The 16,155-nt window shown below is 40.5% G+C and overlaps 1 protein-coding gene across 11 annotated transcripts in view; it reads left to right on the top strand.

Moving 5' to 3' along the window:
- The window catches only part of GRIP1 (glutamate receptor interacting protein 1), a 713,425-nt gene that overhangs the window by 645,183 nt on the left and 52,087 nt on the right, over positions 1–16,155 (top strand). For all 11 annotated transcript variants that reach the window (XM_039472175.2, XM_074402865.1, XM_039472176.2 and 8 more), the window contains one exon: positions 11,409–11,554. In XM_039472175.2, the coding sequence (XP_039328109.2) occupies positions 11,409–11,554 (146 nt within the window). The remainder of the gene's footprint in view (positions 1–11,408; positions 11,555–16,155) is intronic.

Here is a 16,155-nt window from a genome sequence, read left to right as displayed (position 1 = left end):
ATGGTTATGGGTGTGTGGTCTTATTTCTTATTCTGTTCTTTGGTCTGTATGTCTGTTTTTGTACCAGTACCATGTTCTTTTGGTTACTGTAGGGTTGTAGTATAGTTTGAAGTTGGGTAGCATGATGTCTCCAGCTTTGTTCTTTTAGCTTAGGATTGATTTAGTTATATGGGCTCTTTTTCGATTCCCTATGAATTTTTAAATAGTTGTTTTTCCTAATTCTGAGAAAAATGACAATGGTAGTTCATTGGGCATGGCATTGTATATATAAATTGCTTTAGGTAATATGGTCATTTTCCCGATATTGATTCTTTCTATCCATTAGCATGGAATGTGTTTCAATTTGTTTGTGTCCTCTCTGATTTCTTTAGCAGTGGTTTGTAGTTCTCCCTGAAGAGGTTCTTCACTTCCCTTGTTAGCTGTATTCCTAGGTATTTTATTCTCTTTGTAGCAGTTGTGAATGGGAGTTCATTGATTATTTGGCTCTCTGCTTGCCTGTTGTTGGTGTGTAAGAATGCTAGTGATTTTTGCATGTTGGTCTTGTATGCTGAGACGTCGCTAAAGTTGCTTATCAGCTTAAGAAGCTTCTGGGCTGAGACAGTGGGGTTTTCTAGATATAGGATCACGTCATCTGCAAAGACAATTTGATTTTCCCTCTTCCGATTTGAATATCCTTTATTGTTGTTGTTGTTGTTGTTGTTGTTGTTTTGAGACAGAGTCTCACTCCATCACCAGGCATCAGGCTGGACTGCAGTGACAAGACCTCGGCTCACCGCAACCTCTGCCTCTCGGATTCAAGCAAGTCTCCTGCCTCAGCCTCCCCAGTAGCTGGGACTACAGGCGCGCACCACCACACCCAGCTAATTTTTTTGTATTTTTAGTAGAGATGGGGTTTCAACGTGTTGGCCAGGATGGTCTTGATCTCTTGACCTCCTGATCTGCCCACCTCGGCCTCCCAAAGTGCTGGGATTACAGATGTGAGCCACCATGCCCGGCCTCCTTTATTATTTTTTATCTTGCCTGACTGCCCTGGTCAGAACTTCCAGTATATTATGTTGAATAGGAGTGGTGAGAGGGCATCCTTGTTTTGTGTCAGTTTTCAAGGTGAATGCTTCCAGATTTTGCCCATTCCGTATGATACTGGCTGTGGGTTTGTCATATACGGCTCTTATTATCTTGAGGTATGTTCCTTCAACACCTAGTTTATTGAGAGTTTTTAAATAAAGGGATGTTGAATTTTATTGAAGGCCATTTCTGCATCTATTGAGATAATTACGTGGTTTTTGTCTTTAGTTTTGTTTATGTAATGAATCACATTTATTGATTTGTATATGTTGAACCATTCTTGCATCATAGGGATGAAGCCCACTCAATCATGGTGGATAAACATATTGATGGGCTGCTGGATTCAGCTTGCCAGTATTTTATTGAGGATTTTTGCACCCACATTTATCAAGGATATTAGCCCAAAGTTTTTTCTTGTTGTTGTACATCTCTGCCACATTTTGGTATCAGGATGATACTGGCCTCACAAATAAGTTAGGTAGAAGTCCCTCCTTTTCAATTGTTTGGAATAGTTTCAGAAGAAATAGTATCACCTCCTCTTGGTACCTCTGGTAGAATTCAGCTGTAAATCCATGTGGTCCTAGGATTTTTTTTTTTTTTTTGGTTGATAGCGTATTTATTACTGTCTCAATTTCAGAACTCATTATTGGTCTCTGTTCTCATTAGTTTCAAAGAACTTCTTGATTTCTGCCTTAATTTTATTATTCACCCAAGAGTCATTCAGGAGCAGATTGTTCGGTTTCCAAGTAGTAGTGTGGTTTAGAGTGAATTTCTTAATCTTGAGTTTAATTTGATTATGCTGTGGTCTGAAAGACTGTTATGATTTCAGTATTTTACATTTGCTGAGAATGTTTTACTTCCAATTATGTGACCAATTTTAGAGTAAGTGTCATGTGGCAATGAGAAGAATGTATGTTCTGTTGTTTGGGGGTGGAGAGTTCTGTAGATATCTGTCAGGTCCATTTGATCCAGAGCTGAGTTCAAGTCCTTAAGAGCTTTGTTAATTGTCTGTCTCAGTGATCTGTCTAATATTGTCAGTGGGGTGTTACAGTCTCCCACTATCACTGTGTGGGAGTATAAGTCTGTTTGTAGTTCTCTAAGAACTTGCTTTATGAATCTAAGTGCTTCTGTTTTGGGTGCATATATATTTAGGATAATTACCTCTTCTTGCTGAATTGAACCTTTTTTTTTTTAATCTTTGTTGGTTTAAAGTCTGTTTTGTCAGAAACTAGGAATACAAGCCCTGCTCTTTCAGTTTTTTATTGCTTGGTGTATTTTCCTCTATCACTTTATTTTGAGCCTATGTGTGTCTTTGCACATGAGATAGGTCTCGGCTCTCTTTTTATCTGGTTTGCTATCCTGTGTCTTATAACTGGAACATTTAGCCTGTTAACATTTAAGGTTAGTGTTGTCATGTGTTAATTTAATTCTGTCATCATGATGCTAGCTGGTTATTTTGCAAACTTGCTTATGTGGCTGCTTCATAGTGTCACTGGTCTGTGTATTTCAGTGTGTTTTTGTACTGGCTGGTAATGGTTTTTCCTTTCCGTATTTAGTGCAAGGTAGGTCTGGTGGTGGTGAATTCCCTCAGAATTTACTTGTCTGAAAAGGATCTTACTTCTCCTTTGCTTATGAAGTTTAGTTTGGCCAGATATGAAATTCTGGGTTGGGAATTGTTTTCTTTAAGAATGTTGAATATTGGCCCATAATCTCTTCTGGCATGTAGGGTTTCTGCTGAGAACTTTGCTGTTAGTCTGATGGGCTTCCCTTTGTAGGCAACCTGGCTATTCTTTCTGGCTACACCTAACATTTTTTCTTTCATTTTGACCTTGGAGAATCCAATAATTATGTGTATTGGGGTTGATCCTCTCCTGTAGTATTTTACTAGATTTCCTAAATTTGAATGTTGGCCTACCTTGCTAGGCTAGGGAAGTTCTCCTGGATTATATCCTGAAGTACGTTTTCCATCTTGGTTCCGTTCTCCCTATCTCCTTCAGGTACCCCAGTCAGTCATAGATTTGGTCTTTCTACATAATCCCATAGTTCTTAGAGGTTTTATTCATTCTTTTTCTTTTTTTTTCTGTATTCTTATCTGCCTATTTCAGAAAGATAGTCTTCAACTCTGAGATTCTTTGTTCCACTTAGTCTGTTTGGCTATGGATACTTGTGATTGCATTGCGAAGTTATCATGTTGTGTTTTCCAGCTCCATCAGGTTGTTTATGTTCTCACTAAACTGACTATTCTGGTTATGAGCTCCTGTAATGTTTTATTATGATTCTTAGCTTCTTTGCATTGGGTTAGAACATGCTCCTTTAGTTCAGTGAAGTTCATTATTACCCACCTTCTGAAGCCTACTTCTGCCAATTCAGCCCTGTCAGCCTCAGCCCAGTTCTGTGCCCTTGCTGAAGAAGTGTTGTAGTTATTCAGAGGAGAAGAGGCACTCTGGCTTTTTGAGTTTTCAGCAGTTTCCTGTTGATTGTTTCTCAGCTTTGTGGGCTTATCTACCTCCAATCTTTGAGGTATATGCCTGTAACTGGGGTTTTTGTGGAATCTTTTTGTTGATGATGTTACTGTTGTTGCTTTCTGCTTCTTTGTTTTTCTTTTAACAGTCAGGCCCCCCTTCTGTAGTGCTGTTGTGTTTTGCTGGGGGTCCGCTCCAGACCCCCAACCCGGGTCCCTTCTGTACTTGGATGTATTACCAACAAAGGTTGCAAAACAGCAAAGATGGAAGCCTGCCTCTTCCTCTAGGAGCTCTGTCTCAGGGGGCCACTGACCTGATGCCAACCCAGAGACCTGGAGACCCCTGTTGGCAGGTCACACCCAGTCAGGAGGAATGGTATCGGGGACCTGATTAAATAAGCAGTCTGACTGCCCCTTGACAAAGCAGGTGCACTGTACTTTGGGGGAACCACCCTCATCCAGACTGCCCAGACTCTCCAGAGTCAGCAGATAGAAAAGGCTGAGTCAACTGAACCAGAGAGACTGTGGTATCCCTTCCCACAAGGGGCTTCATCCCAAGATGATCAGAGTTCTGTCTGTAAAACCCTGGTTATAGTTGCTGAAATTCCTTCAGGTGGTCTGTAAGGTTCTTGTACTTGAATATTGTTATTTTTCTCTATGTTTGGGAAGTTGTCTGTTATTATCCTTTTGAATAAAATTTCTAGCCCTACGCCTCTCTCTACCTCGTCTTTAAAACCTGTAACTCTTAGTTTTGCCCTTGTGAGGCTATTTTTTAGATCTTGTAGGCGTGCTTCATTGGCTTTTTGTTTGTTTGTTTGTTTGTTTTAAGACGGAGTCTCACTCTGATGCCCAGGCTGGGTGCAGTGGTGCGAACTTGACTTCCCGGTTCAAGCAATTCTGCCTCAGCCTCCCAAGCAGCTAGGATTACAGGCACACACCATCATGTCCAACTAATTTTTTCGTATTTTTAGTAAAGACGAGGTTTCACCATGTTGGCAAAGTGCTGGGATTACAGACATGAGCCACAATGCCCAGCCCAGTTTTTTTTAGTAATTCTTTTTTCTTTCATCTTCTTTGGCTATATATTGTCAAATATCCTGTCCTCAAGCTTACTAATACTTTCTCCTGCTTAATCAATTCTGTTGTTAAGAGACTCTGGCCAGTGACTCACCCCTATAGTCCCAGCACTGTGGGAGGCCGAGGTGTGCGGGTCACGAGGTCAGACATTTGAGACCAGCCTGGCCAACATCGTGAAATCCCGTCTCTACTAAAAATGCAAAAAAATTAGCTGGGTGTGGTGGCACGCTCCTGTAATCCCAGCTACTCAGGAGACTGAGGCGGGAGAATTGCTTGAACCCAGGAGGTGGAGGTTGCAGTGAGCTGAGCCTGGGCGACAGAGTGGGACTACGTCTCAAAAAAAAAAAAAAAAGGAAAGAAAAAAAAAGAAAAAAAGAGACTCTGATGCATTTTTTCGGTATGTCAGTTGCATTTTTCAACTCCAGAATTTCTGCTGAATTTTTTAAAATTATTTCAATCTCTTTGTTGAACTTATCTGATAGGATTCTAAATTTATTATCTGTATTATCACAGACTCAAAACTTCACTGTTTCCTCAAAACAGGTATTATGAATTCTCTGTACGAAAGGCCACATATCTCTGTGTCTCTGGGATTGATCTTTGGTGCCTTATTTAGTTCACTTGGTGAGGTTGTGTTATCCTGGGTGGTCTTGATGCTTGTGTATGTTTGTTTGTATCTGCGAATTGAAGAGTTAAGTGTTTATTATAGTCTTTGCAGTCTGGGCTTGTTTGTACCCGTCCTTCTTGGGAAGGCTTTCTAAGTATTCGAAGGGATGGGTTTTACTATGTTAAGTTTTTGGTCACTTCACCTGTGTCTCCATTAGGGGGTACCCCAAGCCCAGTAACACTATGGTTCTTGCAGACTCAAAAATACTCCTTTGGTCTTGAGTAAGATTCAGAATTATCTGGCTTACCAGGCAGAGAGGCTCTTGTTCTCTTCCCTTTCTTCCGAACAAATGTAGTCTCTCTCTCTGTGTGCTGAACTTCTTGAAGCTGAGGAGTGAGGGGGTGACACAAGCACCCCTGTGGTCATCACCACTGGGGCTATGCTGGTTCAGACCTGAAGCCAACATAGCACTGGGTCTCAACTAAGTCTGGTGGTAAACGCTTATCTGGCTACCACTAGGCCATGTTCACTCAAGGACCAAGAGCTCTACAGTCAGCAGGTGGCAAAGCCAGCCAGGATACTATCCTTTTCAGGGCAGTGAGCTCCCCCGGCCCCTTGCAGGTCTAGAGGTGCCATCCGGGAGCCTGGTCCTGGAGTCAAATGCCTTAGGAATCCACCTGTTCCGCTGTCGCTGAGCTGGTACCCAAGCCACAAGATGAAGTCCTTCCCATCCTTCCCTCCCCTTTCCACAAAGAAATAAGTCTCTCCCCTTGGCCACCACTGCTCCAGGCCCATGGCAAGTACTGCCTGGCTACTGTCAATGTTCACTCAAGACCCGAAGGCTCTTCAGTCAGCTTGCAGCAAATGCTGCCAGGGCTGGGACTCTTCTTTCAAGGCAGTGGGCTCCCCTCTGTCCTAGAGCAGGTCCACAAATGTCCAAGAGCCAGGGCCTAGAATCAGGGACCTCAAGAACCCACTTGGTGCTCTACCTCACTGCAGAGCTGGTACCTAAGCTGCAAGATAAAGCACTTTTTACTATTTCCTCTACTTTTCTCAAGCAGAAACAGCCTCTCCCCATAGCCAACACAGCTGGGAATGTGCTGGGGCCCACCTGAAGCCAGCACACCTCAGAGTCTCACCTAAGGCCCACAGCAAGTACTACCTGGCTACTGCTATTGAATTTTTTATTTTATTTTATTTATTTTTGAGACACAGTCTCACTTTGTTGCCCAGGATGGAGTACAGTGGTGTGATCTCGGCTTACTGCAACCTCCACTGCCCAGGTTCAAGTGATTTTCCTACCTCAGCTTCCCACATAGCTGAGATTATAGGCATGTGCCACCATTCCTGGCTAATTTTTATATTTTTAGTAGAGATGGAGTTTCACCATGGAGATTCACCATGTTGGCCAGGCTGGTCTTGAACTCCTGGTCTCAAGTGATGCACCCACTTTAGCCTCCTGAAATGCTGGGATTACAAGCATAAGCCACCAGCCACTGTGCCCCGCCATGCTGCTGATTATTCAGGATCCAAGGGAGATTTAGTCAGCAGGTGATAAATGCTGCCAGGAATGGGTCCTTCTCTTCAAGGCAGCAGGTTTCCTTTCTGGCTCTGTGTGTGTCTAGAAATTTTGTCTGGGTGCTAAGGCCTTGAAAGGGGGCCTTAGGACTCTGCCTGGTGCCCTGTCATACTGTAGCTGAGCTGGATTCCAAGTTTTGAAAGACAAAGTCTTTTTTTTTTTTTTAATTATACTTTAAGCTCTGGGGTACATGTGCAGAATGTGCAGGTTTGTTACATAGTCATACACATGCCATGATGGTTTGCTGCACCCATCAACCCATCATCTACATTAGGTATTTCTCCTAATGCTATCCGTCCCTCCCCTAGCCCTCCACCACACACACACACAAGCCCTGGTGTGTGATGTTCCCCTCCCTGTGACCATGTGTTCTCATTGTTCAACTCCCACTTATGAGTGGGAACATGTGATGTTTGGTTTTCTGTTCTTGTGTTACTTTGCTAAGAATGATGATTTCTAGCTTCATCCATGTCCCTGCAAAGGACATGAACTCACCTTTTTAATGGCTGCATAGTATTCCATGGTATATATGTGCCATATCTTTTTTATCCAGTATATCACTGATGGGCATTTGGGTTGGTTCCAAGTCTTTGCTATTGTGAACAGTGCTGCAATAAACGTATGTGTGCATGTGTCTTTTTAATAGAAAGATTTATGATCCTTTGGGTATATACCCAGTAATGAGATTGCTGGGTCAAATGGTATTTCTAGTTCTAGATCCTTGAGGAATTGCCACACTGTCTTCCACAATGGTTGAACTAATTTACACTCCCACCAACAGTGTAAAAGCATTCCTATTTCTCCACATCCTCTCCAGCATCTGTTGTCTCCTGATTTTTTAATGATCGACATTCTAACTGGCATGAGGTAGTATCTCATTATGCTTTTGATTTGCATTTCTCTAATGGCCAGTGATGATGAGCTTCTTTTCATGTTTGTTAGCTGCATAAATGTCTCCTTCTGAGAAGTGTTCATATCCTTCACCCACTTTTTGATGGGGTTGTTTGTTTCTTGTAAATTTGTTTAAGTTTTTTTGTAGATTCTGGCTATTAACCCTTTGTCAGATGGGTAGATTGCAAAAATTTTCTCCCATTCTGGAGGTTGCCTGTTCACTCCAGTGATAGTTTCTTTTGCTGTGCAGAGGCTCTTTAGTTTAATTATATCCCGTTTGTCTATTTTGGCTTTTGTTGCCATTGCTTTTGGTAATTTAGTCATGAAGTCCTTGCCCATACCTATGTCCTAAATGGTATTGCCTAGGTTTTCCTCTAAGGTTTTTATGGTTTTAGGTCTTACATTTAAATCTTTAATCCATCTTGAGTTAATTTTTGTATATGGTGTAAGGAAGGGATCCAGTTTCAGCTTTCTGCATATAGCTAGCCAGTTTTCCCAACGCCATTTATTAAATAGGGAATCATTTCCCCATTACTTGTTTTTGTCAGGTTTGTCAAAGATCAGATGGTTGTAGATATGTGGCATTATTTCTGAGGCCTCTGTTCTGTTCTATTCATCTATATCTCTCTTTTGATACCAGTACCATGCTGTCTTGATTACTGTAGCCTTGTAGTATGAAGTCAGGTAGGGTAGCATGATGCCTCCAGCTTTGTTTTTTCTTTTTTTTTTTTTTTTTGCTTAGGATTGTCTTGGCTATGCGGGCTCATTTTGGTTCCCTATGAAATTTAAGTTGTTTTTTTTCAATTCTGTGAATAAAATCAATGGTAGCTTGATGGGGATAGCATTGAATCTATAAATTACTTTGGGCAGTATGGCCATTTTCATGATACTGATTCTTCCTAACCATGAGCATGGATTTTTTATTATTTGTTTGTGTCCTCTCTTATTCCCTTCAGCAGTGGTTTGTAGTTCTCCTTGAAGAGATCCTTCACATCCCTTGTTTGTTGTATTCCTAGGTATTTTATTCTCTTTGTAGCAATTGTGAATGGGAGTTCGCTCATGAATTGGCTCTTCGTTTGTGTGTTATTGGTGTATAGGAATGCTTGTGATTTTTGCACATTGATTTTGTATCCTGAGACTTTGCTAAAGTTGCTTATCAGCTTAAGGAGATTTGGGACTGAAATGATTGGATCTTCTAAATATACAATCATGTCATCTGCAAATAGAGACAATTTGACTTCCTCTTTTCCTAATTGAATACCTTTATTTCTTTTTCTTGCCTGATTTCCCTGGCCAGAACTTCTAATACTATGTTGAACAGGACTGGTGAGAGAGGGCTCCCTTGTGTTGTGCTTGTTTTCAAAGGGAATGCTTCCAGGATTTGCCCATTCAATATGATATTGACTGTAGGTTTGTCATAAAGAGCTCTTATTATTTTGAGATATGTTCCGTTAATACCTAGTTTACTGAGAATTTTTAGCATGAAGGGCTGTTGAATTTTGTCAAAGGCCTTCTCTGCATCTATTGAGATAATCATGTGGTTTTTGTGTTTGGTTCTGTTTATGTGATGGATTACACTTATTGATTTGCATATGTTGAGCCAGCCTTGCATCCCAGGGATGAAGCCAACTTGATCGTGATGGATAAGCTTTTTGATGTGCTGTTGGATTCAGTTTGCAAATATCTTATTGAGGATTTTCACATCAGTGTTCATCAGGGATATTGGCCTGAAATTTTCTTTTTTAGTTGCGTCTCTGCCGGGTTTTGGCAACAGGATGATGTTGGCCTCATAAAATAAGTTAGGGAGGATTCCCTCTTTTTCCATTGTTTTGAGTATTTTCAGAATAAATGGTACCAGCTCCTGTTTGTGCCTCTGGTAGAATTTGGCTGTGAACCCATCTGGTCCTGGACTTTTTTTGGTTGATAGGCTATTAGTGGCTGCCTCAGTTTCAGACCTTGTTATTGGTCTATTCAGGATTTGACTTCTTCCTGGTTATATCACTATCAATCCCACAGAAATATAAACTACGATCAGAGGATACTATAAACACCTCTATGGAAATAAACCAGAAAATCTAGAAGAAATGGATAAATTCCTGGACACTTACATCCTCTCAAGACAAAGTCTTCTTTATTCTCCCTTCTCCTCTACTCAGGTAGAGTGAAGGAATCTCTCTGGGAGTTGTGAGCTGTACTGCCTAGGGCTAGTGGAGCGCTATTGCAAGCACTCACTCAGCCACCCCACGCACAAAGGTCATATGCCCCCCAAGTCTACTGGCACCCACTCACTTAGCCAACCCATGCACAAAGGTCACATGCCCCCCCTCCAAGTCTACTGGTCTGAGCTCAGCACAGCATCAGGACTTGTCCAGGAATTGCAGTCCTTGTGGCTTTAAACTGTCTTTTGAGGTTTTTTAGTACCCAAGAACACTTTAGCCTGCAGCAGTGAGGCTTGCTGGAACTCACACTCTGACCACCAGAATGGGTGATTCCCCTCTGCCTAGGGCTGATGTAAATCTTCCCTCCATGGGTACCAGCTGACTTCTGCCCAGTGTTACTTTCCACTGTGATAGGGTAGCACTGAGTTTCAGTGCAAAGTCTCTCCATCACTATGTTCTCCCTCCCACAAGTGCACAGTTTTTCTCTCCATGACATGTGACTGCTGCAGAAGGGATGGGGGAGGGGCTGGCATCATCAATTCAAGACTTTCATACCCTCTTCAGTGCCTCTTTCAGTGATATGAGGTTAAAACCAGGTACTGTGATTGCTCACTTGGTTTTTGATTCTTATGAAGGTGCTTTTTTGTGTGGATAGTTGCTAAATGTGGTGTTCCTACAGGGAGGACGATCAGTGGAGACTTCTATTCAGCCACCTTGTTCTGCCTGCCTCCTGTTACCACTTTCTAGCTATAGACAGGAGGTAGGGAGGGTGCCCAGAGAGCCTGGGGCGTGCATTTTTAGAGGGCAACTTGAAAGATGGGAAGGGAGAATGGATGCTGGAAAACAATTAGCAGTCTCTATCACAGACATAATGCATAAAAGGCAGTTCTTACAAATATGTGTATATATACAATAATGCACATAAAAACATATACATGCTACATTCACATTATTTTTTTTTATTTCATTAGGGACCCTAAAAACTTTTAATAGACCTATCCTCTTCCACAGCCAGTTTTAGAGTCTCACTGGCCAGTTTCCAAATAAGAAGCTATGGATTCATCTATACATTTTCTTGCTACTCCAGCCATAGTGAGTTTCCAGGTGCAAATAGCAGAGGTTCAAGCCTTAGGCTCCCACTAACTCTGTTACACCTTGTCTTCCCTCCGTCTCTCAGTACTCTCCTAATATCTAGACTAACAAGGAGCAAAAGTGATACAACAGTATGGAAAAACCTAAGGATAGCCGGGTCTATGCAGACCTCAGCCCATTACCTCCCTTCCTGGGAGTTGTATGCTTTCTGATTGACGCTTATAATATATGTCCCGGTTTAATTGAAAAAAGCATAAGAAAAAATTTTTTTTCATACTCTGCAACTTAATGTCATGGCAAGCAACCCAAATAAGACTAGAAAATGGGAGGGAGTTATGAATAAAGTACAGTTTAAAAACAGTTGAAACCTCTTTCCCTCTAAAGACTACCATAGTGCTACACTATGCTTAATGCCTCTTTAAATGGCCTGGTTAAGCGCTCATCATTGGTTACGTGTTACTGTGCATTCACTAACAGAACTGGGACCCTGGAACTTGGGGATAAATTACTCGCGATAGATAATATCCGGCTGGACAACTGTTCCATGGAAGATGCAGTTCAGATCCTCCAGCAATGTGAAGACCTGGTGAAGCTGAAAATCCGCAAAGATGAAGATAATTCAGGTATCAAGAGCATCCTTAGTTAAAACTGATTTTTTTGAAACTGCCCATCTGTCACCAAATGTATTAGATCTTGATGTTTTACATTCAACAGCTGGCTACTGACATGCCAGCAGTGTTTCACAGTTAAAAGGGTCTTTAAATTTTGTGTTGAGAGTGTAGTATGAATTTTAAATAATGGTGCTTGCAAATGATATCATTAAGATATTTTCATTATAGAAAACATTATAATTGCATAAATATAATTTTTAAAGATGAAATGTAAATCATCATCCAATACCACCCTAATACAATGAAGCCAGTAGTTTTCTAGTTTTTGTTGATCTTCGTATGGCATAACTAAACCAAGCGGATGCTGCATTTTTTGCCTGATTTTACATTATAAACATTTGATCATTTTATAAACTCTTAATATTCACAATTTTTATTGACTGCCTGTGCTTTTACCTTTTTCTCTTCTTAAATCACTGTATTGCTTCCAATTGTTTCATTATTGTAAATAGTACTCTTATAGACAACTTTATGCATAGATATCTTTATTCAGCCTTTTTTTTTCTTTTGAATTATTTCCTGAGAAAATATTCCTAGAAGCAGGATAGCTGAGTAAGAAGACAAAGGAAATGTCGGTGATTCTTGATGAGTCAGTCATGCCCCATGGTGCCTTTCAAAATGGTTATATGCATTTTTAGGCCTGCAGTCAAACTTACGGGGGCACAGAATCATCTCAAGAGCTTGTTAAAACACAGATCCTGGGCACTGCCCCAGGTGGGATCCGAGATTCTGGATTCCTAACAAACGTTCAGATGCTGCCACAGCTGTGGTGCAAGGAGCCCACTTTGGGTAGCCCTGAAATAAAAGACATCTTATCTGATTACGATAAGAATATAGAGCCAATTGAAAAGTGTCCATTCATCAAAAGAGTCAGCTAATGTGGGGAACTACAAAATGTGATATGGATCCATAACATAAACATTTAATTTACTATTTCGCCAATCTTGCGGGTAAAGTCAAGGCCTTTCCTATGAGTATGATTCTGCTGATAACAGTTACAAGTCTTTTTGTTTGTTTCCCTAAACTCTATCTGCAATATATATTTTATGATTTCCAGTTTTAATTTGGTTTGGTTTTTAATGCAGTGAGACTTTAAAGAATTTAAAGCAGGCCGGGCACGGTGGCTCACGCCTGTAATCCCAGCACTTTGGGAGGCCGAGACGCGTGGATCACGAGGTCAAGAGATCGAGACCATTCTGGTCAACATGGTGAAACCCCGTCTCTACTAAAAATACAAAAAAATTAGCGGGGCATGGTGGTTCGTGCCTGTAATCCCAGCTACTCAGGAGGCTGAGGCAGGAGAATTGCCTGAACCCAGGAGGCGGAGGTTGCGGTGAGCCCAGATCGCGCCATTGCACTCCATCCTGGGTAACAAGAGTGAAACTCCGCCTCAAAAAACAAAACAAAACAAAACAAAACAAAAAAATTTAAAGCAATCTGAATGCTAATTCCACGTAGATCTTTATTTTCCCCAGTGTGTTAGAGTTTTTCCGCTAGGTAATTAACAGTGGATTTTTTGGTTTGTTTTATGTTTTTGTTTTTGAGACAGAGTCTTACTCTGTCACCCAGGCTGGAGGGTGCCATGGAGTGCAGTGGTGCAATCTCTGCTCACTGCAATCTCTACCTCCCAGGTTTAAGTGATTCCTGTGCCTCAGCCTCCTGAGTAGCTGGAATTACTGGCATCTGTCCTCTCTCCCTTCTAATAGTTGTATTTTTAGTAGAGACGGGTTTTTGTCATGTTGGCCAGGCTGATCTCAAACACCTAGCCTCAAGTGATCTATCTACCCTCCTCAGCCTCCCAAAGTGCTGGGATTACAGGCATTAGCCACTGCGCCTGGCCGTAGATTTTTGCCTAACAACCCCTTATTGAATCTTTCCAAAGCATCGAATTTTGTTTTCATAGAACAACTACATTCATATTTTTCATAGGTTATATAAGATTAATTAAATTATGTAGTTAACAAGTACAGCTGGCATAAACAGGTTTAGGAATAAACATAATTGCCTCTAAATTTTGAAGTTCGCAGCTGAAGCAGGAGCAGAAGTCCAAAGGGGCTAGAGAAAGAAACCTATTACTCTGGAGCATGCCATGGCATTGGTCTGTACGTTGTATGATGGATAATGAAGAGCCACAATTAATTCAGTAAATTGATTAAGTGGAGATTGGTTAAGAGAGCATCTGCTGTATATAATTTCATCATAATAATGAAGTCATGGCAGTGTTCTGGGATTTCCTTAATCAGGTCTTCTAGATCTAGAGTTTTTGGTTATATCAGGCTATGTGTTTATGGTTCCTATTCAAAGTAAAAAAAAAATAAAAAAAATCTGTAGTTGCACCCATCAGTACAATTGATAATAATTATATGCAAATATATTTTATAACCAACTTTGAAAAATATGCACCAATTTGCACTCATTATTCCCTAAGCAACTGATTTTCTATGCCAACATTTGCATTTTCCTCCTTACAAGCCTGCTTCAATTGTACTTTCTTTTTGGGATTTGTTTCAAAGTAGAGAGGAAGCCTTTAGCATCAGCCTGAGTTCTGTCCTAGTGAAGAGGCAAAGCCCTGTGGAGAAACGTGTTTTGCATGATTTGCTCTGCTCAGCAGATCTCAACTACCTTCTTGCACAGTGAAAAAGCCAAGCCACAGATGAATATGGATAGTGTGCACAGTTGGCAATGCATCCAGTTTAAAAGCCAGGCTGTGTCTACCAGTTGGCAGGAGTTTCCGAAACAACTGGGCACTTGGAGAGCTAGATCTTATTTTCAGTGACTGATTTCCTTTGCCTCATTTTTTCCCTCTATACCCTTCCCCTGTAATGCCTATGTATAATATTAGGATAGTTATCGTGCTTATAGAATATTTTTTAATTTGAAGAGGCTCTGTTTTTAAAATCCTAAACTTTCCATTGAAAAGCATACAACTACCTACCCAAAACAAGACTATAAATATTGGCATGAGAGACATATTTACCCAAACTAGATTAACTAGATTTTCTCATATTGATGTATAAAAATATATACTCATTCAGACATGGTTTTATAAAAGATCACTATATGAAAATTATTCAGTTATTGATTTGGAAGAATTTATGTGATCCTAATATCCTCTTCCTTCATAACATTATAAATATAATTTGAGTCCCTGAGTTCATTTTTATTCAGAGCAAAGTAAGGGAGGAAATAACCATTATTCATATTGTAAAGCCTGACAACAGATTAAAGTCAAGATAAGTCATCATAAAGAGCAAATGTTTTAAAATCAGACATGATATAATGAAGAATGGAAACTCAGAAGAAGAAAGGGTAGGAAGGGGATGAGGAACATAAAACTACATGTTGGGTACTATGTACACCACTTGGGTGATGGGTGTACCAAAATCTCAGGCCTCACCACTATACAATTCATCCATGTAACCAAAAACCACTTGTACCCTTAAAGCTACTGAAATAAATTTTGTTTAAAAATCAGACCTTCGTTTAAAGTTCAGCTCTACCACATTTGAGCTGTGAGAGTTTGGGCAACTTGCTAAACTTGTCTGAGATTTGGTTCCATTTTCAGTAATGTCTACATAATCCATCTCAGAGAGCTACTGCAGCTTACTGAAAGAAATACTGGCATAGTCCATACTCAACTCAATAAGTGGGGACTCTTTTTATTCTAATTACCTCCTGAAATCCCTTTCATGGCATTCATTCTGATCCTTGATCAAGATATGAATGAGTGGAAAATAAGCATTGACCCTTAGGACAGTCACTGATTTTGAAAGTTTGATATTATGCCTCATCTGAAATTATGCTGGTGATTAGAACTATCACATTAAACATTGCCATGATTTGTCTCAATATTTTTGAATGATAATATTCAGTGTATATTTTCCACCCCCAGAAATACTGCTCATACTAATGTGGGCCCTCTGTACTCCAGGGGTTTTCCAGTCCTTTAGCTGCTGGCTGCTGCTCTCCATCCTTCAGTGGTGATTCTCTCTCTGGTCACAGTCACTTGGTCATGAAAGTGCTGAATGAGGCATTCAAGAGAGTCTGAATTCACTCTGTTTCTAGTTCAAGCTGGGGGAGCAGTAGAATGAAAGACTAAGAATACCAGATTTACAACTGACAAGCTGGAAAACTTAGACGAATTAGCTTGTCTGAGCATCAGTTTCCTCATCTGTAAATGTACATTTAATGCTTACTTTACATGGCTGTTTTAAAGATTAAAGGAAATTATATATATATATATATATATATAAAGTGTCTCATTCATATATATATATATATATATATATATATAAGTATATATATATATATATATGAATGAGACACTTTTTTTTTTTAGACAGAGTTTCACTCTTGTCACCCAGGCTGGAGTGCAATAGCACAATCTTGGCTCACTCTCACTACAACCTCTGCCTCCCGGGTTCAGGTGATTCTCCTACCTCAGCCTCCCAAGTAGTTGGGATTACAGGCACCTGCCACCACGCCTGGCTAATTTTTTGTTTTTTTTAGTAGATACAGGGTGCCACCATGTTGGCCAGGCTGGTCTTGAACTC

Source organism: Saimiri boliviensis, chromosome 7 (genome assembly GCF_048565385.1).
Source record: "Saimiri boliviensis isolate mSaiBol1 chromosome 7, mSaiBol1.pri, whole genome shotgun sequence".
Classification (NCBI taxonomy): domain Eukaryota; kingdom Metazoa; phylum Chordata; class Mammalia; order Primates; family Cebidae; genus Saimiri; species Saimiri boliviensis.
Note: the sequence above shows the minus strand (reverse complement) of the source record. Positions and strands in the feature narration are given on the sequence as shown.